Source organism: Oncorhynchus masou, chromosome 24 (assembly GCF_036934945.1).
Source record: "Oncorhynchus masou masou isolate Uvic2021 chromosome 24, UVic_Omas_1.1, whole genome shotgun sequence".
Classification (NCBI taxonomy): Eukaryota; Metazoa; Chordata; class Actinopteri; order Salmoniformes; family Salmonidae; genus Oncorhynchus; species Oncorhynchus masou.
The window spans coordinates 97,458,295-97,482,521 of NC_088235.1; the positions used below are offsets into that span (position 1 = coordinate 97,458,295).

Genomic DNA, 24,227 nt, shown 5'->3' on the forward strand with positions numbered 1-24,227 from the left:
GCGAGTTACAACCAATCTAAAATGGCTTTACTTTTCCATCGGCAGATTGTTGAAAGTGCTACTGAAGAAACTTGACAGAAACTAGAATATAGCCTAACAAACACTTGACTGTCTGAGGAGAATAAATAGATGGAAAATGTTAACTATAAATTAGCAATACATTTGTTTTTACAAACAAGTGAGATTTGTTATGGAATATCTCAACAGGAAAATCTGACAATGACCTTCCATCTCTTCATAAGAAACGGTGACCAACAATGGAAGATAAAATGGATCAATTTCACTTACAATGTATGTAAAAAAACAACTATCTGATAAAACAAACTAGTCTTGCTTCCAGTTTGCAGTTAAAACTACTACCATTCACTGGTTCCTGGATAAACTCCACACTTAGAGGGCCTTTCAATAACTCCACATTTACATTTGAACAAACTCCAGACCACATTTCATGCTCAACCCATTTATTAGAGACAGTTCATGATGACCATGAGTAGACCAGACAGGTTGGGACTGGCTCTTTTGATTGGCTGCCCCAGCTCTAAATTAGAAAGACCACGCCCTCTGACATCATGACCTGGTTGTCGGCCTGCATGCGCCCCAGCAGCTTCTCTACCTCCTGCTCGTCAAACTCATGGTCGTCCTGACCGTGTGTGGTCTTATTGACCAGGGTCAGAAGCTCCGTCACCGCTACAGACTGGGAACGTGTAGTCTGAAAGGCCTTCATCAGAGCAGCCTTAAACAGCTTCAGCCTGGGCAGGAGGGGTTTGAGAACACACAAAATAACGTCATCCCACCTTGACTGTCTCTGAAGAGCGGATAAATGGGCTAATCATTTTTTACATTCTTCATGCCATTCTTCCTGCAACAGGCTTAGAGGTTGATTTTGTTTAGTGTTACTGCAGTACCAATCCCTGACAAGGTGCAGCCTACCTCTAAAATCACCAGTTCTGACAGTAGAGTAGCTAAGTGGTGCAGTACTTTGGGACCAGTAAGGTCCAGTAGAGTTAAGGTTACTGAAATAAAAAGGAGTAGAGGGGAGATGTACCTGTCCTGTCTCATGTCCTGTCCTGTCCTCAGGCTCTGAGAGGTAGTATTCTTGTGTTTCAGAGTAGACTGGGCTAGGAGGGAGAAAGAGGGATGAGAAATGTATGATGATTCTTAGACATCAAAATAAAGTATTTACAATGGTGCAGATGGAGAAATGGTTTATAACCCTAAGAACTGAGCTCTATTGGTGACCAGGTGGGGTACAGACAGACCTTGTACGTGCAGGGTGTGTGCGCGCGCGCCTTACCGTGTTCCTCATCCTCGAACTCATAAGGGTCAGACTCTGCCCCAGCATCTGTCACGTCCATGTTTTTCTTACGCTTCCTGGTCATGAAGGAAAGGAGACAGAGGCAGCCATTTAAGATTATTCACACCTAGTCTTTGACGCAACCAGTCTCTCCAGTTCCTACATCATTGAGATAAGCCTGTATTCAAAAAATGTCAGTAAGAGCACTCATCTGGGATCAGGTCGTGTCTATACAGTGCCTTGCAAAAGTACTCATCCCTCTTGGCGTTTTTTCTATTTTGTTGCCTTTCAACCTGTGATTTAAATGGATTTTTATTTGGATTTCATGTAATGGACACACAAAATAGTCAATTGGTGAAGTGAAAAAAAAGTACTTGTTTAAAAATAAGAGAGTGCTGAGTGCACATGTATTCACCCCTTTGCTATGAAGCCCCTAAATAAGATCTGGTGCAACCAATTACCCGTCAGAAGTCACAATTAGTTAAAGTCCACCTGTGTGCAATCTAAGTGTCACATGATCTCAGTATATACACACACCTGTTCTGAAACGATCCGAGTCTGCAACACCACTAAGCAAGGGGCACCACTAAGCAAGAGTCACAATGAAGACCAAGGAGCTCTCCAAACAGGTCAGGGACAAACTTGAAGTAGAGATCGGGGTTGGGTTACAAAAAAAAAAAAAAAATCGAAAACTTTGAACATCCCACAGAGCACCATTAAATCCATTATTTAAAAAAAATGGAAGAATATAGCACCACAAACCTGCCAAGAGAGGGCCGCCCACCAATACTATCAGACCAGGCAAGGCAAGGAGGGCATTAATCAGAGAGGCAACAAAGAGACCAAAGATAACCTTGAAGGAGCTGCAAAGCTCCACAGCGAAGATTGGAGTATCTGTCCATAGGACCACTTTACGCCGTACACTCCATAGAGCTGGGCTTTATGGAAGAGTGGCCAGAAAAAAATAAGCACACACATTTGGTGTTCACCAAAAGGCATGTGGGAGACTCTCCAAACATATGGAAGAGGGTACTCTGGTCAGTTGATACTGAAATTGGGCTTTTTGGCCATCAAGGAAAACACTGTCTGGCACAAACCAAACACCTCATCACCGAGAAAACCCATGTTTTCCATCGGCAGGGACTGGGAAACTGGTCAGAATTGAAAGAATGATGGATGGTGCTAAATACAGGGAAATTCTTGAGGGAAACCTGTTTCAGTCTTCCAGAGATTTGAGACTGGGACAGAGGTTCACCTTCCAGCAGGACAATGACCCTAAGCATACTGCTAAAGCAACACTCGAGTGGTTTAAGGGGAAACATGTAAAAGTCCTGGAATGGCCTAGTCAAAGCCCAGACCTCAATCCAATTGAGAATCTGTGGTATGACTTAAAGATTGCTGTACACCAGCAGAACCCACCCAACTTGAAGGAGCTGGAGCAGTTTTGCCTTGAAGAATGGGCAAAAATCCTAGTGGCTAGATGTTCCAAGCTTATAGAGACATACCCCAAGATACTTGCAGCTGTAATTGCTGCAAAAAAAGGTGGCTCTACAAAGTATTGACTTGGGGGGGTGACTAGTTCAAGTATTTTGTCTTATTTGCATCTTCAAAGTGGTAGGCAAGTTGTGTAAATCAAATGATAGATACACCCCCCCCAAAAAAAACACATTTTAATTCCAGGTTGTAAGGCAACAAAATAGGAAAAACGCCAAGAGGGTTGAATACTTTCTCAAGCCACTGTACTAGAACGGTCAACCCCATCGTCTGACGCTCTAGAAGAAAATCGTCCATGACCTGCCAGAACCCTAGATTTGATTTAGATTGTTTTTATCGAAGCCTCAGATTCTCGTAATGAAAAGAGCAATATACAATCTATTGTATATTTTTCATTATGAGCCAAAATGCTGAACTGATCCTATAACCAGCATTCTTAGTCAGAGCTGCTTTTTGAATATGGGCTCAGACCTGGTGCTTGTCCTCTGACTGGCCACTTCCTGGCTCTGAGTCACACCCATGTCATCCTCTACAACCTTCTTCCTCTTCTCCAGAATCTACATGTAGACAGGACAGTATACATAGCAACATGAATTAAAACCTATCCATAAAGTTAATAATTTTGTCTCCAAATTAAATGAAGGAATGTATCCAGTGTCAAACTGTTTGATCCCAACGTTACCTTTTTAAAGTAGGCAAACTGCATGAGCTCCAGGGCAGCCTCTGCATCAACCAAGTCTGTGGTCTTGCTCATACGTGCTTTGGCGTGGGCAGTGGACAATCGTATCATTGTCTCTAGCGCTCGGGCTGTCACCGGCATTGTCTACATGGCAGACAACCCATCAACACAAAGTACAATGTCTATTTGAAGCAGACATTGCCAAACCAATAGTGCATGTTTCCATGATTGATGATACAGGCAATCAATTATTTTACATACAGGATTGTAAACTGGGCATAACAATCAGGAAAGGATTCCCAATGCAATAATAACAAGTATTCCAGAATTCCTAAACAGCTTTTAGACTCTAGTAAAGTGCAGGATAAGATACACAAGTATGTGGACACCATCAAATGAGTGGATTCAGCTCTTTCAGCCACACCAGTTGCGGACAGGTATTAAAAAAATAAAAAGCACAGCCATGCAATCTCCATAGACAAACATTGGCCTTACTGAAGAGCTCAGTGATTTTCAAGGTGGCACCATCATAAGATGCCACCTTTCCAAGAAGTCAGTTCGTCAAATTTCTGCCCTTCTAGAGCTGCCCCGGGCAACTGTAAGTGCAGTTATTTTGAAGTTGAATGAGCAACAGCAGCTCAGCAGTGAAGTGGTAGGTTACACAAGCTCACAGAACGGGACCACCAAGTGCTGAAGCACGTAAAAGTCGTCCGTCCTCGGTTGCAACTCACTACAGAGTTTCAAACTGCCTCTGGAAGCAAAGTCAGCACAAGAACTGTTGGTCGGAAGCTTCATTAAAAGGGTTTCTATGGCAGAGCAGCCGCACACAAGTCTAAGATCACCATGTGTAATGTCAAGCATCGGCTGGAGTGGTGTAAAGTTCGCTGCCATTGGACTGGTGCAGTGGAAACACTCTCTAGAGCAGTGGTCAACCTTAACCTTTGAGTCAAAATGCATGCTGAGAGCTACCGCTCTGATTTTTTATTACCATGACTTAAATGTAAGCCTATGCAACAATAACCTATTAAAAACAGTTATGTAGCAATGAGGTTAGTGCACTAAGCTGTAGGCCCTATACATTATCACCACATACTGGCTTTGCTTGAATTGATCTGCCAATGCATTGTTTGGAACATTTAAAATTATATTTCAAAGTTTGAGGCAGGCTATATGATCACACTGGTAATAGATCCATTGTTGTATTACTTATTCTACTGGGCTGATGGTGCCTACATCTGATGGTCAGCCTCAGCGGAGGGAGAGAGCAGCAGACTGAGGGACCGTCTCAACATCCCTCCGCTTGCTCTCCTTTTCCTCCACTGACCAAAGGTACACCGTCATCCAGCTTATGGCGAAACGAGTCGCAGAAGTAATGCGGTGCCTCATGGACAAATTCATGTTGTTAATTCAATTAACAGAGAAAGTTAAATATTCCTTGATATTAAAAAAAGACCCAAGCCGCTTATAGCAAGATACACTTTCCTACTCCTTCATTACTGCTGCACTGCTTGGTGTAGCGATGAGTGGAAATAGGAAGAACATGCATTTTATGGTTTATAAAAGTGTTGAATACAAGGTGTTGACAGTGCCGAGTAAGAAATTAAACATGAACTCACTCAATAACAGCAGCTCTGCTGTATTCGTTAACAGTCTCTCTCTAGTCATGTTTGTAAATGTTTTGAAATCAATTTTGTCGTAGAGATGTTTAACGAGCAGGTGTCCACCACATACTTTTGGTATTATAGTGTATGTAAGTACTACAGACCCTGGCTGATTCGGCGTTCACTTGGTCATGGCTGCGGAGCCTGGAGTACTTCTCTGCTATGTGGTCTGAGGCCTCCTGGGTTAGAACAGGCTTCACCAGCTTAGCCACGTGGATGTACTTCCTAATAAACTCCATGGTAACTACTTTCTCCCTGGAGGATGACAGATACCATCATAAAGGGGTTAACACACAAAGCCATGTATTTTCAGAAAAAGGCAGGGGTTCTATAAGAAAGGCAGGGGGTGGGGTTCTATAAGAACATAATGTGTAATATACTACGAGTGTAATAATGGAGCTTTTACTGGATACTTTTTATTCCGGTGTCCGTGCAGGACATTGTCCTTCTTCTCGTAGATCTGGAGTTCCTGTTCGGCAGATTCTGTGATGTTGGGGTCCTCCGTGGCAAACACATCCACAGTGCTGCCCATGGGCATGGCTGCAGGGTACAGGGGCATCAATCAACAGATCAGATAGTGAGCAACAAAAATCCACACACCAGGTACTAAATCAGAAATCATTTCCACTGGTTTGATAAAAATAATCTTTGTTCTTTTGAATGAGAAGCGGTGCATTAGCATGTGTATTTAGTCTGTAGCGTACCCCACCTGTTCCCTCCTGCTCCCCTGGTGCTCTGTAGCGGTGCATGCGTAGAACATGCTCCGAGACCTTCCTGTCACTGTCTGCATCCATCTGGTCCAGAACAATGAAGAGAAGGTCGAACCGAGACAACAGAGAGTCCTGCAGACCGATGTTCTCCATGGGAGTCTTATACTGGTCGTACTGTAAGGAAAGGTAAGAGAAAACATACATAGGTTGTCAGAGACATGAACAGTGTGTACAAAATGGATTGACCCGCACAAAGAATTACTAACCTACAAATTAACTTGCATCCCAAAAAACAACTTATGTGATCAAGATTGGCAAATCTATGCAAAGCCTTGTCCAGGTTGAGCCCAATGACGGTGCATTAAGGCTGTGAGGAAAGTCTATGTATTCCAGTTATTGAGATGGAGGATTATTGGCAAGTAGCTGTGACATCCTGTTATACAGTGCCGTGAAAAAGTATTTGCCCCCTTTATGATTTTCTTTATTTTTGATACCGAATGTTAAAATCAGATCTTCAACCAAATCCTAATATTAGAATAAGTCATTGTTTATTTATCTAATTAAAGTTACGCAAAACCTAATTTTCTTGTGTGAAGTAGTAATTGCCCCCTTAAACTCAAACTGGTTTTGCCACCTTTAGCTGCAATGACTGCAACCAAATGCTTCCTGTAGTTAATCAGTCTCTCACGTCGCTGTGGAGGAATGTCCCACTCTTCCATGCATAACTGCTTTAAAACAGCAACGTGTGTGGGGATGCTTTGCTACCTCAGGACCTGGAAGACTTGCCTTAATAGAAGGAACCATGAATTCTGCTCTGTATCAGAGAATTCTACAGGACAATGTCAGGCCATCCGTCTGATCTGAAGCGCAGCTGGGTCATGCAGCAAAGACAATTATTCTAAACACACAATCAAGTCTACATGAAAATGGCTAAAAGGCAACAAATTTGAAGTTTTGGAATGGCCTAGTTAAAGTCCAGACCTTATCCCAATTGAGATGCTGAGGCAGGACTTGAAACGAGCAGTTCATGCTTGAAAACCCACAAATGTTGCCCAGTTACAGCAGTTCTACATGAAAGAGTGGGCCAAAATTCCTCCACGGCGACGTGAGGAAGCGTTTGATTGCAGTTATTGCAGCTAAAGGTGGCACAATAGTTCCGAGTGTAAGGGGCCAATGGGTGTTGCAGAAATTTGTTTATGGAATATGTAATTGTTATGTTTTTTGTTTGTTGTTCATACTTTTTCACAGCACTATACATGGTCTTAGATTATATAGACAGACTGGGTTAGCATTAGCTCGCCTCACCCTGCCGTAGACTGGGTTAGCGGCGGCTAGCACACTGCAGCGGGCGTTGAGCCTGGCCATTATGCCAGCCTTGGCGATGGTGACACGGCCCTGCTCCATCACCTCGTGGATGGCTGTGCGGTCCATGTCAGACATCTTGTCAAACTCGTCGATGCACACCACTCCTCTGTCTGCCAGCACCATAGCCCCGGCCTCCAGCCGCCGCTCACCTGGAGAGGAAGTGAGAGGGATGGAGACATAGCGAGAAAGGGTATGAACAGAAGTGTGTGCATCGCGTGAGTGGTATGCAGAGTGGGATAATAATTATGGTAAATAGGTGGAAGAGGAAGGAGTATCAGCTTCAAGAAAGATATTTCTCTCTGCGGGAACTCCATTTGTATGAAGGTGGATGGAGTGGGAATAACAGGATGCAGACAAATAACAAGAGCACAATCATTAAAAATGACATCCCCAAATAGTTCTCCATACCAGTCTCCTGGTCTGTGGTGACAGCGGCGGTCAACCCCACGCCAGTTGATCCACGTCCTGTAGTTGGTATGGCCCGTGGAGCAGTGTGCAGGACGTAGCGCAGCAGCTGGGACTTCGCCGTCGACGGGTCACCTGACCAGAGAGAGACCAACCAGGTTAGAGACAACAAACAGAATAGGCCATGCATTAAGTTCAATGTTAAGCTACATCCCGATGTGCAATGTGTAAAGTGTGCACTTGCACACTTCCTGTCATGGATTTGAAAGCATTGGATTGGTGTTAGCATCAGCTAGAGGGAGTTCCCACCAGCCAGAGGGAGTTCCCACCATGGTTAGACACGTGAAGTGCGCAGGTGTACACTTGCAGAGAAGAATCAGGACAACCATAGAGTGAGACCACAAAAAAAGTCTTAGAAATGACTCCAACCCATCAATAGTAGTGGTTGACTATACGACTAACCTATCAGCAGTATGTTGATGTCTCCACGGATACGTGTCCCATTCTCCAGGTTGGTCTCATTGCCCCCCAGCAGGAGACACAGAATGGCCTTCTTTATGTACTCATGGCCATGTATACTGGGAGCCAGTGAGCAGCTCAGATGCTCAAACACATCCTGGAAAACAATCATGACACAGAAAACTGACATGTGTATGACTGAAGAGCATTGGTATCAAATGAGCCAACTGGTACACAGTGCATTCAGACCCTTTGAGTTTTTCCACATTTTGTTACTTTTCAGCCTTGTTCAAAAATGTATTAAATAAAAATCCTCAATCTAGACATACACCATAATGACAAGCAACAGCAGGTTGGTCATTTTTGCTAATTAATTTACATAAGTTTTCAGCCCCTTTGCTATGCGACTCGAAATTGAGCTCAGGTGCATCCTGTTTCCATTAATCATCCTGGAGATGTTTCTACAACTTGGAGTACACCTGCGGTAAATTCAATTGATTGGACATGATTTGGAAAGGCACACACTTGTCTACATAAGGTCCCACAGTTGACAGTACAAGTCAGAGCAAAAACCAAGCCATGAGGTTAAAGCAATTGTCAGTAGAGCTTCGAGACAGGATTGTGTCGAGGTACAAATCTGGGAAAGGGTACCAAAAAATGTCATTGAAGGTACCCAATAACAGACTCTTCCTAGAACTGGCTGCCTGGCTAAACTTAGATATCGCGGGAGAAGGGCCATTGTCAGGGAGGTGACCAAAACCTGATGGTCACTGACAGAGCTCTAGAGTTCCTCTGTGGCGATGGGAGAACCTTCCAGAAAGGCAACCATCTCTGCAGCATTCCACCAATCAGGCTTTTATGGTAGTGGCCAGATGGAAGCTACACCTCAGTAAAAGGCATATGAGAGCCCGCTTGGAATTTGCCAAAAGGCACCTAAAGGACTAAGACTAGGAGAAACAAGATTCTCTGGTCTGATGGAAGCAAGACTGAACTCTTTGGCCTGAATACAAAGTGTCACGTCTGGAAGAAACCTGGCACCATCCCTACGGTGAAGAATGGTGGTGGCAGCATCATGCAGTGGGGATATTTTTCAGCGGCAGGGACTAGTCAGGATCGAGGGAAAGATGAACAGAGCCATCCTTGATGAAAATCTGTTCCAGAGCACTCAGGACCTTAAACTGGGACGAAGGTTCACTTCCCAACAGGACAACAACCCTAAGCACACAGCCAAGACAATGCAGGAGTTGCTTCAGGACTAGTCTCTGAATGTCCTTGAGTGGCCCAGCCAGAGCCCGGACTGGAACCCGAGCTAACATCTCTGGAGAGACCTGAAAATAGCACCAACGCACCCCATCCAACCTGAGAGAGCTTGAGAGGATCTGCAGAGAATGGGAGAAACAACCCAAATGCAGGTGTGCTAAGCTTGTAGCATCATACCCAGAAGACTCAAGGCTGTAATCACTGCCAAAAGTGCATCAACAAAGTACTAAGTAAAGGGTATGAATACTTACGTAAATGTGATATTTCAGTTTATTTGTAATACATTTGCAAAAATGTCTAAAAAACTGTTTTTGCTTTGTCAATATGGAGTTGTGTGTAGATTGAGGAAAAACATTTAATCAATTTTAGATTAAGTCTAATGTAACAATGTGGAAAAAGTCAAGGGATCTGAATACTTTCCGAATGCACTGTATACCAAATGTGATGTAACAGTTTGCATGCCAAGAAGTGATCCGATCATATACAACACCTTTGTCGTAATTTAAAATGCTCCTCTTAAAGAGCGTGAGAATTTTTTCAGCTTTTTGTTAAAAATCGCGCAAAATTTCAACGTCCTGCTACTCATGCCAGGAATATAGTATATGCATATGATTAGTATGTGTGGATAGAAAACTCTGAAGTTTCGAAAACGGGTTAAATCATGTCTGACTGTAAGAGAACGTCTGTAGCAGGCAAAACTCCAAGGAAATCTGTTCACAAAAAAAAAAAAAATCACTCCGCCAGTCTCTGTATCATCTATGGCAAGAGACAGCTTCCGCACGATGTCGCCAGTGTTGCGAATTGGGTTGATGTTAATCCTTGGTGAAATGAGAAATAGGCACTTCCTGTCATCGAGTACACAGGAGAAAGTTATGGAAGAGAGAAAATCATCCATGATTTGTTGACTTGCTGCTATTGAATACAGATCGCTCCGTGATCAATTTGATCGATTATTAACGTTTACTAATACCTAAAGTTGGATTACAAAAGTAGTTTGAAGTGTTGTCAAAGTTTATAGGCAACTTTTTTCATTTAAAAAAAAAGACGTTGCGTTTTGAAACAGTTTTCCTGGATCAGACGGTCTTCATAAATGGACATTTTGGGTATACATGGACCGATTTAATCGAAAAAAAAGACCCAATTGTGATGTTTATGGGACATATAGGAGTGCCAACAAAGAAGCTCGTCAAAGGTAATGAATGTTTTATATTTTATTTCTGAGTTGTGTAGCGCCGGCTACACAAATTATTTTGTTTACATCCCCTTCGTGTATTTCGGGGGGTTGCATGCTATCAGATAATAGCTTCTCATGCTTTCGCCGAAAAGCATTTTAAAAATGTGACATGTTGGCTAGATTCACAACGAGTGTAGCTTTAATTGAGTACCCTGCATGTGTGTTTTAATGAAAGTTCTAGTTTTATCAAGTACTATTACTTGTCACTCTGAAATTTCCCCCGATGTTGTTCCCTGTACAGGGACAGCAGCCATCAGAGTTCAATGCAAGACGCTTTAGAGTCAGTGACTTACTTTAGAATGGGCTTTACAGAACTTCTTGATTTTATTAATATCTTCAGCAGAAAAGGTTGGCACGATTTCTTTACTCATCTGCTTCACGTGATTGGCCAGCAGAATCGTCCTGCATTAAACAGAAATAAAAATCACTAAAATAAAAATGATAATTGAAAAGCAACAGGATTTTTTATTAACTTCCTGAATTGAAATTTACCCCAACCCTTCATCAAAACTATTTGGAAGCCAAACACATATAGACCTGTTCCCACACCCACCCACCTGAAGGTGCCAGAGGTGAAGCCTCCTTGTTTGGCCGGCAGACAGCGGTAGATCCCAACCATCTGAACACGGTCGCCCGGTTTGACCTTGTCGACCAGGTCATCGTTAGCAATTATGTCCACAGAGCGGGGGAGCTGTCCGGCAGGGGCCTTCTCAGGCATCTCCTGGATGGTCAGGGTCTGGTGGTCCTTATAGACACATAGCCCAAACTCTGTCTCTAAGGGGTTGTTCTCCTCATCCTATAGACCAAGGAGAGAGGTGGCAAAGGAGTTTGTGTGTGTGATATCTGTAGCAGGAATGTTGTAGATAGGCGAGCATGGGGAGGGATAGAGCACCATTCAAAATTGCACAGTTACACACCTTAGTAGGGTATATGGAGCTGGAAGGAAAAGCGTCCAGGGAGGTCAGGTCAGTGTACTTCCTTTCCAAGGATTTCTTAGTGGCTGGACAGTAGTGGACACTACGGGTGATCTTAGGCCTCACCAGAGAACCTACCACAATGACAGAAACACATGCAGGCTGCTAGTCATTTTGAGTAGCCTATCCGTTGAATGGGATTACAGTAGTGTAATTCTAATAAGGAGGAACCAAGAAAGGTTGCGTGGTAAAGAATGATCAATCTGAATACAACTGGATAATGAGCAATTCAAATTCATTATATACTTACACTTGGTAACGATTCCTTCCACGCAAACCAGGTTCCCGAGATATCGTGCCACGAGGGTTCGAGGGGTCACGTGCTTGGTTCCAAAGCTACCCTCGAACCCCACATGGAACTCCTCAAACTGCTTGGCATAGGTTGCGTCGATGGACGCAACAAAGTCCTTCAGAGCTCCTTGGAAAGCAACGAGTTCATTGAAGGAGTCTTTCAGCAATCTGAAAAGAGTATTTAAAAGTATATTTTATAAACAAATTCTCATTTATATTAAACAAAATAAGGAATACAGGCTTCAAACCAATTACAAAATTGTATCCACCACTTGGCATTTGTCACTCAAGGATCAATAAAGGGAATGAACACTGCCGCTACCTCGCTCTCCAACAAGGTGCATGAATTGATGAGAAAAATTAAGTGAACAAGAAATTCAGTTACTCAGCAGTTACATTTAAGTCATTTAGCAGACGCTCTTATCCAGAGCGACTTACAAATTGACCCAAGCTAGGGGTTGCGACCCCATGTGGGTTCGCCCGATATGATAATGGTGTCACGTGAGAATTTCCAAAATCCTGAAAAATAAATAAAATACATATTCTGGTTAACCTTAATCTGAATGAAAATGAATCAAATGTAAAATTCAACCAGAGAGAGCCCTTAGATCATGGGAAAAGGCCACACTTGACCGTTGCACTTGTATCATCATTCACACGACACGATGACCCTATTGCAGAGACTGATAACCGGCCACTAATGATATTGTTTTCACCATGTGTGGGGAGGCAGATGCACAAACTCACAGCAACACCTTTGCAAGAATGTATGCTTTTGCTGTCAATCAGAAACTCCCCGGGATATGCTGTCCAAATGGACGATAGCTTTGAGGGCTGAGATGCCCATGTATAGGTCCCCCCCAAAATCGCTATACATGTCCGAGGATGCTATTCACGAGGACACATCGTTCTCTCACAATTTCCAAGCATGGAACCGCACAGGAGATTGGATGTTCAGAGTGCTGCGAGGCTATATTGACGAAAAACAGATTCCATGGAATCGAATGGTAGGCTTTTGCATAGATAGGGATCCATCTATGGCGGGCAGACCGCTACACTCTAGTTGCGTCTCCCTCTGCCATATGGAAGCATTGTATGATACACCGAGAGGAACTAGCAGCAAAAGAGCTTAGCACAGAACTCAGATAACAATCGAAGTTACCTGCTGCATTAGAACTACATCAAACCACATCCACTGCGCATGCCTGTTGGCAAAACTATGTGTCGATGTTAGCAGAACATGACAATCCTCCACCACAGTTCTTTACTGAACAAAATATGAACACAACATGTAGCGTTGGTCCCATGTTTCATGAGCTGAAATAAGTTCTCAGAAATGTTCCATATGCAGAAAAAGCTTATTTCTCTCAAATTTTGCGCACACATGTTTATTTCCTTTGCCAAGATAATACATCCATCTGACAGGTGTGGCATATCAAAAAGCTGATTAAACAGCATGATCATTACACAGGTGCACATTGTGCTGGGCACAATACAAGGCCACTACAATGTGCAGTTTTGTCACACAAAATGCCACAGTCTCACATTTTGAGGGAGTGTGCAATTGGCATGCTCACTGCAGGAATGAACCACAGACCACGTGTAACCATGCCAGCCCAGGACCTCCACATCCGGCTTCTTCACCTGCGGGATAGTCTGACATCCAGTCATCCAAATGGTTGTATTTATATTTTAGATAAATATATTTCACACATGGTGGTTATCGAGTGCTGGACAGATTTTTCACATTGAGATGGGATCTGTTGTCATTCACAACGGAGGTAAAAAAAGAGACTTGGTTGACTCATGACAAAATGTATCCTTGCCTAAGTAACAGAGATACAGTGCCATGAAAAAGTATTTGCCCCCTTTCTAACTTCCGCATATTTTTGATACTGAATGTTATCAGATCTCCAACTAAAACCTAATATTCGATCGGGAACAAATAACAATTACATAAACAAAAGTAATGCAACACCCAATTGCTCTGTGTGGGAAAAGTAATTGCTCCCTTACCCTCAACTGGTTGTGCCACCTTCAACCAAACGCTTAATGTAGTAGTTGAGTCATGTCGCTGTGGAGGAATTTTGGCCCACTCTTTCATGCAGAACTGCTGTAACTCAGCAACATTTGCGTGTTTTCAAGCATGAACCGCTCGTTTCAAGTCCTGCACAACATCTCAAATTGGGATAAGGTCTGGACTTTGACTACGCCATTCCAGAACTTCAAATTTGTTGCATTTTAGCCATTTTCATGTAGACTTGATTGTGTGTTTAGAATAATTGTCTTGCTGCATGACCCAGCTGCGCTTCAGATCAGACGGATGGCCTGACATTGTCCTGTAGAATTCTCTGATACAGAGCAGAATTCATGGTTCCTTCTATTAAGGCAAGTCTTCCAGGTCCTGAGGCAGCAAAGCATCCCCAAACCATCACAATACCAAGCTTCACTGTTGGTATGAGGTTCTTACTGTTGAATGCAGTGTTTGTTTTTTGCCAGGCATAACAAGACCCATGTCATCCAAAAAGTTGACTCAAGTTCACCAAACAGCTCCTGGAAGCACCTGGATGATCATCAAGAATCTTGGAAGACTGTTCTGTGGACAGATGATTCAAAAGTCTAACTTTTTGGATGACTTGCGTCACAAAACTGCATATTTTAGAGTGGCCTTTTATTCTCCCCAGCACAAAGTGAACCTGTAATGTTCATGCTGTTTATTTAGCTTCTTGATATGCCATACCTGTCAGGTGGATGGATTACCTTGGCAAATAAGAAATACTCTAACAGAGACGTAAACACATTGGTGCACACAATTTTATAGAACCAAGCTTTTTGTGCATAAAGAACATTTCTGGGATCTTTAATTTCATTTGAGTTTATATTTTTGTTCAGTGTACTTTTTTACGGCAGTGTATTTGATAAACCGAACGAACTGAACGCAAGCATGCAGGGGAAATACAAAAACATTCTACAGACGACCGACCAAGTCAGTGGATTCAGAGGAAAGAATCTTATTGAAGAGATTATTTCAAATGCGAACCATGCCCCCTTCCCTCAGATGTGCATGTTTCTAACAGAAAACAGCATCAGTAAGCGTCCCATATGAGTGATGGCTGCTCACCTCCAATGCTAGGAAAGACCATTTTGGGACCTACTTTCTATTCCATTTGACTGTGAGCCCTGGTTCAGTTGACATACTGGTAAATTAAATTGAACAGCTGAGCGAGCTGTCATGTGACCGAATGCTGCAGACAACACATTCATGGGTCACTAACTGGGAACTCTGAGGGGGTCCAACTGGGAAAAATCATTTTGAACTGTCATTCAACTGGGCATTCCAACTCAGGAACTCGGGCCCCTTTGCTAGAGCTCCGACCTGAAGAAAATTGACATGATTCTACATTGTATTGTTGAAAGCATCATCTGCATTAAAACCAAATATCGATCCAGATTGGATGTGAACGCAGAGATTAAACAACCACGTCCCCTGACTTAAAAGCGCAACCTTAACATGCATCAAGCACACCCATTTCATTAGTAGTGGTGAATTAAGACATTATGTCTCTCTTTTGCAACTAACTGTCACAGCCCCACATTAAAAGTATACAGAGAGTTAAGACAATCAGAAATACTGTTACAATTTTTTTCACATGGTTGGGGTGGGATAATTTTCAATTTTCAAAAAACGGGGTTTAGGGCCACTTTTTTTCCTGCACTGTTCAACCAATCCAGTAAATGTGGAGTAAAGGCATGTTGCCTTGTTAACAAAGGCTGTACAGTATGGTGGCATAAAACAGATTTTCCAATAGAAATCCCTGATCTCACTTGTAATCATTGAGTTGGCTAGCAAAGCTCATGGTAGAAACACGTTGTCTGTCGGGTCTAACAATCATCTTGAGCCAAACTACACGTGCAGGCCATCAAATCAAAGCACTCCTTTGATATAAAAGTCGTTTTTGCCTAAAATTAAAACATGTCAGTTTGTCACTTTCACAAGTTTGGAGTAATAACATGTTCAACTACTTATGAAATTGGCTTGAATCTAGGTTATGCCTTCAGATTTGGCAAAACTGAACTACTAAGGAGGAATTTTTCACTTCTCAAAACCTGGTCTGTTACTCAAGCCTTCCAGGAAGTCTCAATGTTGCACCTGTGGGTTTAGTGGTCAAACGCAGAAGTTGTGTCACTGGCTCTTCCATTTCCCCTGAAAACGGAAAAACCGGTTGTTGCACGTTTTCTACTAATCACATTGTGATTGATCTCTGAACCTATAGGGGAGGCATTTTGAAATGATACGTGCTATTAGGTATCCTTGGGAAGTCCCCCCCCATTTGACTTTACATTTAATCTCTCTGCCTAATTGAAATTTACATTTAATATCAAGATTATGGACGTTGTAAGGATCTCGGATAGCACTGACAATGTGTAAAGGTATAACCGTGATTCGATATGTAAAATGAGAGGTTAAAACCCTAATCAAGGCTAAGGGCTGAAAAACATTTAGTTGTGTCAAAAAATAAGTTAAATACTTACACTGCCCTCCAAAAGATGGGGGAATTTCCTCGTCACTCAATGTCCAACGTGGGAAAACACAAGTAATAACTGGGTTGTTTGTTTGTCAGGGTCTATACTCACGCTTTGGCCCGCTTCTCGTTCCTCCTTCTCAGGTCGTTGATGTTCACGATGAGGCGGCACCGGTTTTCTGACACCATACTTCTGACCCTCTCATGATAAACTCCTTGATCTTGCTACAAAATAAATAAGCAACACATCTTACATTGCCTCACATTAATAGCCGCACTTTTGATTGATTTTTACGTAACACATTCTACTATCCTCTGTACTTACATTGTCATCCAGAAAGTCCAAGTATTCTCTCTGTGCCTCTCTCAGTTCCAGATCTTCCATCTCAACACCTTCCCAGGGCAAATACAACTGTCCGTCTTCTCCTCCAGGTAAACTATAGTCTGGCAAAAAGCCTGTGGCCAGATTCAGGTTGGGATAATTAAATGTGCAGGTGTGATGGACTGAGAAATCTACAGGTGTTGTTTTACACTTCTAATCAGGGTGAGTGCATGCAGAAAGGAACAGGCGAATCGATAGGATTTATTCTGCCAACATCTGTCTACGTGAGATAAACCCTTTTTTGTAAGGAAGTATATGAGAGTAGAATTACGTGAGATTTTTTTGATTAAATATAAGTTTCGTAATGTTTAAACTGTTAAACATATACTGATATAAATGGATGTACGTGGCATTCTGGCAATGTTGAGTATAACGACGCGTATCTTCCCTCTCATTGGCTAGAATGGTCTGGGCCTGGGGCGAATCGAATCGAACAGTAATCTGAGCCACTGTCATATTTGGCAACAAGACAGCCTGGTGCATCATCCACAAACATATGTATCTTTTCCATAAAATCAATGTTTTAATTTTCAAAATAGTTTTCACTGGGAAGGCATATAAAGCGTTTCTATCAAAAGCGATCACTTTTGCGTGTGAAAACACAGTATCCTACTCATGACTAGTTAACTAATGAGTTAATGTTTTGAGCCGACTTCGCCCTCGGACAGAGTGGGGCACCGCGCCTGGTTTATGCCGGTGTGAAACACGCCTACACGTGTGCCCGGGCGAGATGAATCGATCCCCCTTGTTGAGGACACGTATTTCCGTCGTTAGAGTTGCCACCCCACGCTTGTCAATATAATAGATAATGTTTGGTGCATCTCAGTAGTTGGGCCTTCATCCCTCATTTGCACTAATTAGAAGAACAGATCAGGAAAGGTGAAAGCAATGTGGTGGATCTTTACAAGGGATTTGCATTCAACTGTCCAGTTATTTCCGATCAATACAGATGAAGGGAAGCAGAGGATGAGAGAGGGATCCACTTAATTGAAATGCACACAGATTTGGCACATTTTATGTTAAATTAATGGAATGGAGTTTATTTACCAAAAGTATCATACACCCCAAATATTCAAGTTTTAATGTCACATGCACAAGTACCGTGAAATGCCTTTCTTGCTAGCTGTAAACACAATGCAGTAATCAATAACAATGTTGTACTGAAAATATTCTGAACAAAATTTAAACACAACATGCAACAATTTCAACGATTTTACTGAATTACTGTTTATATAAGGAAATAAGTCAATTTAAATAAATAAGGCCCTAATCTATGCATTTCACATGACTGGGCAGGTGCGCAGCCATTGGTTTGCCTAGGAGGGCATAGGCCCACCCACTTGGGAACCAGGCCCAGCCAATCAGAGATGGTTTTTCCCCAAAAAAGGGCTTTTTGAAATACAGAAATACTCCTGTTTCATCTGTCTGGGTGGCTGGTCTCAGACAATCCCACAGGTGAAGGGGCCAGATGTGGAACACCTGGGCTGTCGTGGTGACACGTGGTCTATGCTTGTGAGGCTGGCTGGACGTACTGCCAAATTCTCTAATATGACGTTGGAGGCAGTTTACGGTAGAGAAATTAACATTCAATTCTCTGGCAACAGCTCTGGTGGATATTCCTGCAGTGAGCACGCCAATTGCACACTCCAACATCTGTGGCATTGTGTTGTGACAAAACTGCACATTTTAGTGGCCTTTTATTGTCCCCAGCACAAGGTGCACCTGTGTAATGATCATGCTGTTTAATCAGCTTCTTGATATGCCACGCTTGTCATGTAAATGGTTTATCTTGGCAAAGGAGAAATGCTTACTAACAGGGATGTAAACAAATTTGTGCACAAAATTTGAGAGAAACAAGCTTTTTGTGCATATGGAACATTTCTGGGATCTTTTCACTTGGCTCATGAAAATAACACTTTAGATGTTGCGTTTGTATTTTTGTTCAGTATTGCATAAGGTAGAACAAACACAAAAAAATAGAAAGAACACGAGAAAGCATACTATATACAGGGTCAATACCATATTTACAATGTGCAGGGATACTGGAGTGTTACGCACGCCTCTGTGAAGAGGGAACGCAACACCCTGCTACAACTCAACATGAAGCGAAAGAGGTATGGACTGTAGGTGCGAGTAAGGATGACAAAAAGCAGAATTCACTGCTTACTAGGAATTTATTCCGTCACACGGTAATATGGGGAAAAGGGGCTGGACAGAACCAAAGCAAAGAAAGTACATCTAAGCCCCCACTCCTAACTTACCTGCCTACCCACTATTTACCACCACCAGGTGGCCTAACCAAAATACAGGGGGTGGTCTGCCCAGGTCTTACCTAGTGTGCCTAGACAGTGAATATACTACGGGTATATGTATGCCCGCGGGCCTCTTGCCTAAGCACTCCCTAGGTGCCTTCCCCTTCCCCCCTGGGAACAAATTAAACAAAATATTAAACAATCCACTACAGTCATGAACCTCCTCTCTCAGCCATGAACCTCCTCTCTCAGCCATGAACCTCCTCTCTCAGCCATGAACCTCCTCTCTCAGCCATGAACCTCCTCTCTCAGCCATGAACCTCCTCTCTCAGCCATGAACCTCCTCTCTCAGCCATGATCTATATCACAATCCATCTCTCCCCTGAACAACAGAACACTGGCTTTTATAGCTTCTGAAGGCATTGGAAATTGGAGACAGCTGCGTCCTGACGAGAGGGCGGGGTCAGTTCTCCAATTAATTGTGGAGTCGACCAATCAGCTGCCAGGGGATTTCAGGAAGCCATCTCCTGAAACACACTCAAATACACAAATGACAACACAGAAACTGGGGAATGTAACAGGAGTGATAGAGGTAGATATGTATAGTATATGATAAACAGAGTAGCAGTAGCACATATGATGATTGTATGTGAGTGGGTGTGCGTGTGTGTAGAGTCAGTACAAATGTCCATTTGGAAGACCCATTTGCGACCAAGCTTTAACTTCCTGACAGATATCTTGAGATGTTGCTTCAATATATCTACATAATTTTTTCCCCTCATGATGTCATCTATTTGAAGTGAAGTGCACCAGTCCCTCCTGTAGCAATGCACCCCCACAACATGATGCTGCCACCCCCGTGCTTCACGTTTGGGTTGTTGTTCTTCAGCTTGCAATCCTCCTCATTTTCCCTCCAAACATAACGATGGTCATTATGACCAAACAGTTCTATTTTTGTTTCATCAGACCAGAGGACATTTCCCCAAAAAGTACAATCTTTGTCCCCATGTGCAGTTGCAAACCGTGGTCTGGCTTTTTTTATGGCAGTTTTGGAGCAGTTTTGGAGCTCAGCAAAGAAGAAGCCCTTCTTTGCTGAGCGGCCTTTCAAGTTATATCGATATTGGACTCGTTTTACTGTGGATATAGATACATTTGTACCCGTTTCCTCCAGCATCTTCACAAGGTCCTTTGCTGTTCTTCTGGGATTGATTTGCACTTTTTGCACCAAAGTACGTTCATCTCTCGGAGACAGAATGCATCGCCTTCCTCAGTGGTATGACTGCTGCATGGTCTCATGGTATTTATACTTGCATACTATTGTTTGTACAGATGAACGTGGTACCTTCAGGCATTTGAAAATTGCTTACAAGGATGAACCAGACTTGTGGAGGTCTACAATTTCCTTTCTGAGGTCTTGGCTGATTTCTTTTTATTTTCCCATGATGTCAAGCAAAGAGGCACTGAGTTTGTAGGTAGGCCTTGAAATACATCCACAGGTACACTCAAATTATGTCAATTAGCCTATCAAAAGATTCTAAAGCCATGACATAATTTCCTGGAATTTTCCAAGCTGTTTAAAGGCACAGTCAACATAGTGTATGTAAACTTCTGACCCACTGGAATTGTGATACAGTGAATTACACTTTGTCATACAGTGAAATAATCTGCCTGTAAACAATTTTTGGAAAAATGACTTGTGTCATGCACAAAATAGATGTCCTAACCGACTTGCCAAAACTATAGTTTGTTAACAAGAATTTTGTGGAGTGGTTGAAAAACAAGTTTTAATGACTCCAACCTAAGTGTATGTAAACTTCCGACTTCAACTGTAGGTATTCCTTTTAACTAGGTGGGTGAGGGCAGTGGGGAGAGCAGTTAAGATCTCGTCATCTATGGATCTGTTGGGTTGGTATGAAAATTGGAGTGAGTCAAGAGGTATCTGGGATGATGGAGTTGATGTGTGCCATAACCAGCCTTTCAAAGCACTTCATGATTACAGATGTGGCAGGAAGCCTTAGAATTCTTGTGAACAGGAATGATTGTGGTCATTTTAAAATGTGCGGATTACTGTCAGGCATGTGCGCACTTGAGGTGAAGTCAGGTGCAGGAGAGCAGAGAGTCGTGAACAGGCTCACACTTTATTACGGCAGGAGAGATATACAGACTACGAAAAAAAACTCCTCCAGCCAACAAGGCAAAGTGTATAGCTCACACAATAGTCACACAACATAAATGTATAACAATACAAATAAGCTTTGTGAAAACACATGGAAAATAACAAACGCTTAGCCTAGTGCGTACAAGACATAAGACATAATTTCACACAAAGACATGACGGGGAACAGAGGAATAAATACATGTAGTGTGATTGGGGAATGCAAACCAGGTGTGAATGGAACAAGACAAAACAAATGGATAATAGAAAAATGGAGCGGCGATGGCTAGAAAGCCGGTGACTCCGAACGTCGCCTGAACAAGGAGAGGGACGGACTTCGGCGTAAGTCGTGACAATTATAGACTGGGACAAAGATAGGTTGAAAATTACAGTGGATATGCCTGGCAGCTGTTCTGCATATTTTCTGAGGATGCGCCCTGGAATACCGTCGGGCCCCGTGGCCTTGCGGGTGTCGACCTGATTAAAGACCTTACTCTCGTCGGCCTCTGTGAGTGAATTCACCCAATCTTCTGGGTCGGTGCCACATACGATGGCTTCGGAGCCTGTGTAATATGATTCCACCTTATTCCTATATTATCCTTTTGCTCATTTGATGACTCTGCAGAAGTCATGAAGTATGTTTTCACAGGCAGCCCAATTCAGATATTTTTTCCACTAATTGTCCTTTTGACCAATCAGATCAGCTTATTCCAATTCGTCGAATAAAGATCAGAATTGAGCTGCCTGTGTAAATGCAGCCAGAGCACTAGGTTTGAAGCAAATTGCCATTTTGCAATCAGGGCTGTGGAGTTGTCTGTAACCCACATGAACACTAGGGGGCGCTGCTTTCACACTCTTCAGGCTCCAGACACAGCAGCAGATGCCCATCATTAGCAGCAATCTAGCCCCACTCAGAGCGCTCGGTGTCTTCCTCCCCGAGCTGAGAACAAATGCGTTAATACCAGATTGATATACCAGATTGATGTACCCCACTATAGCAAAAAGCGATCGCGGATTCATATGTTTGAAGATACATTGCATAACTTGTGAGAAACTACCAAATAAGGTATTTTAAAAAATGAAATTCGGTGGGAAAGTCGACACAGTATAGTCAGTCATTGCAACAGGCCTATGGATGAAAGTTGAATGAATTCATAAATTAATGGCTGAATTACTTCTGTTTGGTGTTTGGACGGGTTTTCCTTGAGAATTACGGACTTTGACAAGAGGTCTCGACCTTATTGTCACATATTTTGTTGCGGGTTGTTGTCGGTTCATTCTATCAGACGATTAATACTTATTTCTAGACTCGGGAGTCGGAATCCTGGCATTTCTGTGCTGCTATGGAAACGCAGTTCGTGCGCTCTTGGTTGAAACTGGGTGACGTCAGCTCAGTGACGGAGAAGCGGGCATTGCGTGCTAGGAGAGAGTTCGTGCACCATATTCCATCGAGGAAAGAGCTACAGTAGTAGTTCGGTGACTGCGGAGACAGCGATTTTGGCAACATGGATGACGTTGTGGGGATTATTATTACTAACGGATTTTAATCGGGAACTACCGGTAAAATGGCAGAGCGGTAAGTAAGGCTGAAACGATTTATATTCTTACGTCGCTGATGTGTCCAATGAAATGTATTCTGTAGCGATGCTTCTTCGTTGTTCGTTGGCGACCTAGCCAGGACTGAGCTGAGGCAAAAGGATATCTGCTGTTTTTTCTTAGCTAATGTTACCGGGCATTGAGCTATCCTGCCTCTCGGTCAGTTTATTCGTTTATGTGGTCATTTTACTCCCGTTGGCCATCTTTACCGGGTAGCTGGAGGACTTGTCCTATCCAGCCCTTCAGTGTGTGAAACTCAAGATCCAGCGGCACGAGCAGCATCTGTTTCTGTGAGGGTGTTTGCAGCACTGTGAATGCACCTGTTTTTTCCCTCAGCCTTGAATCTCACCTGGCAACACAAACACCTACACTGTTTTGTAGTTGATATGCTTTACCGGAAACCATAGCTAGTGAAACTTGTGTTATTACGCATTTCTGGGGTTATTACACCGATATGATGGGTAGTTGGGCAGGGCTAGCAATCCAACTCTCAGCATTTCGATGGCTTGCTAACCATCTGCGAGGGAGAAGGAACCAGCGAGCCGAGGATGCCACATCTAGAACCATAGAACACTCCTATTTGCCCCCACGCTCAGCCAGCTATGGGCTATTCCAAAAAGGTGAAAACACCTGTTTACATGGGAGTTCAAATGAGAATAGCCTAGACTACACATGCCTTTTTAGTGAGGTTATATGCTCCGAACCAACCTATTCTCTCCGTCAGCAAGAGTTAATAATTTATACCTATTAAATGTGATGCAGGGGTCATTCACCCGTATGTAAATTACAAGTCATTTGTATCGTGAGTACATAGAACTTAATGCAAATTCGAGCATGTTTATCAAACAGAAAAATACCTCACTGGCTCCGAATCCTGCTTCCACATCTGCAACCGACAGCGTGAACTGGAGGTAGACCTGCTCCATGGCTTGCAGAATTTAGCTTAATGTCACGGTTAATGAGGTGTATGCATGCACTGTACAACTTTTACCTCGAAATGTACATAATTATCCCGGTACTAAAGTTGCCAGCTTAATACTGTAATTTTGTTTTACAGCATAGATGGTGTAATATATTTCACAGTAATTTTCCTTACTGTAAAACATTATATTACAGCAGGGTTGATTTGAACCAGGAATCTGTACAGTATCTTTTATGAACTATATATTCAATATAGTTTATGAACTCAATTGAGTAATACAACAAGAGTACTGTAACTGGACTGATAAAATTGGACAGAATTCAATAAATATTTATTAGGCTATAAAACGTATGATTTTAAAGAGGTTTAAACAACAAAGAACATTCCTGCAGAGCATATAGCATGTCTACTAACTCTTCCAAGCATTTTCTTCTCCCACTGTTCAAACAGACCACATTTCAAGACACAAATCAATAAAGGTTTTTTGGGGCAGCAGGTAGCCTAGTGGTTAGAGCGTTGGGCCAGTAACCGAAAGGCTGGCCAGGTAAAAGGTACAGATCTGTCGTTCTGC

The 24,227-nt window shown here is 42.7% G+C and overlaps 1 protein-coding gene across 1 annotated transcript; it reads right to left on the reverse strand.

The window, feature by feature from the left end:
• Nucleotides 1-386: 386 nt before the first annotated feature.
• Nucleotides 387-16,753, reverse strand: mcm3l (MCM3 minichromosome maintenance deficient 3 (S. cerevisiae), like). Its single transcript, XM_064935803.1, has 17 exons — nucleotides 16,675-16,753; nucleotides 16,462-16,574; nucleotides 11,786-11,994; nucleotides 11,479-11,609; nucleotides 11,119-11,357; nucleotides 10,855-10,963; nucleotides 8,071-8,224; nucleotides 7,612-7,743; nucleotides 7,144-7,352; nucleotides 5,838-6,012; nucleotides 5,542-5,668; nucleotides 5,233-5,383; nucleotides 3,471-3,611; nucleotides 3,260-3,345; nucleotides 1,295-1,371; nucleotides 1,046-1,118; nucleotides 387-749 (listed from the first exon to the last, which is right to left on the reverse strand). The coding sequence occupies exons 1-17, from the start codon at nucleotides 16,732-16,734 to the stop codon at nucleotides 539-541; spliced, it is 2,397 nt and encodes a 798-aa protein (XP_064791875.1). The 5' UTR covers nucleotides 16,735-16,753; the 3' UTR covers nucleotides 387-538.
• Between the last annotated feature and the right edge of the window lie 7,474 nt (nucleotides 16,754-24,227).

Excerpts from the sequence above, each read along its gene's own strand:
- mcm3l (XM_064935803.1), bottom strand. The coding sequence starts at position 16,734 with ATGGAAGATCTGGAACTGAGAGAGGCACAGAGAGAATACTTGGACTTT. Across the intron at positions 7,744-8,070 it reads CATCAACATACTGCTGATAG|GTGACCCGTCGACGGCGAAG; the intron begins GTTAGTCGTATA and ends CTCTCTGGTCAG. Across the intron at positions 1,372-3,259 it reads AGTCAGAGGACAAGCACCAG|GAAGCGTAAGAAAAACATGG; the intron begins GTCTGAGCCCAT and ends CTTCATGACCAG.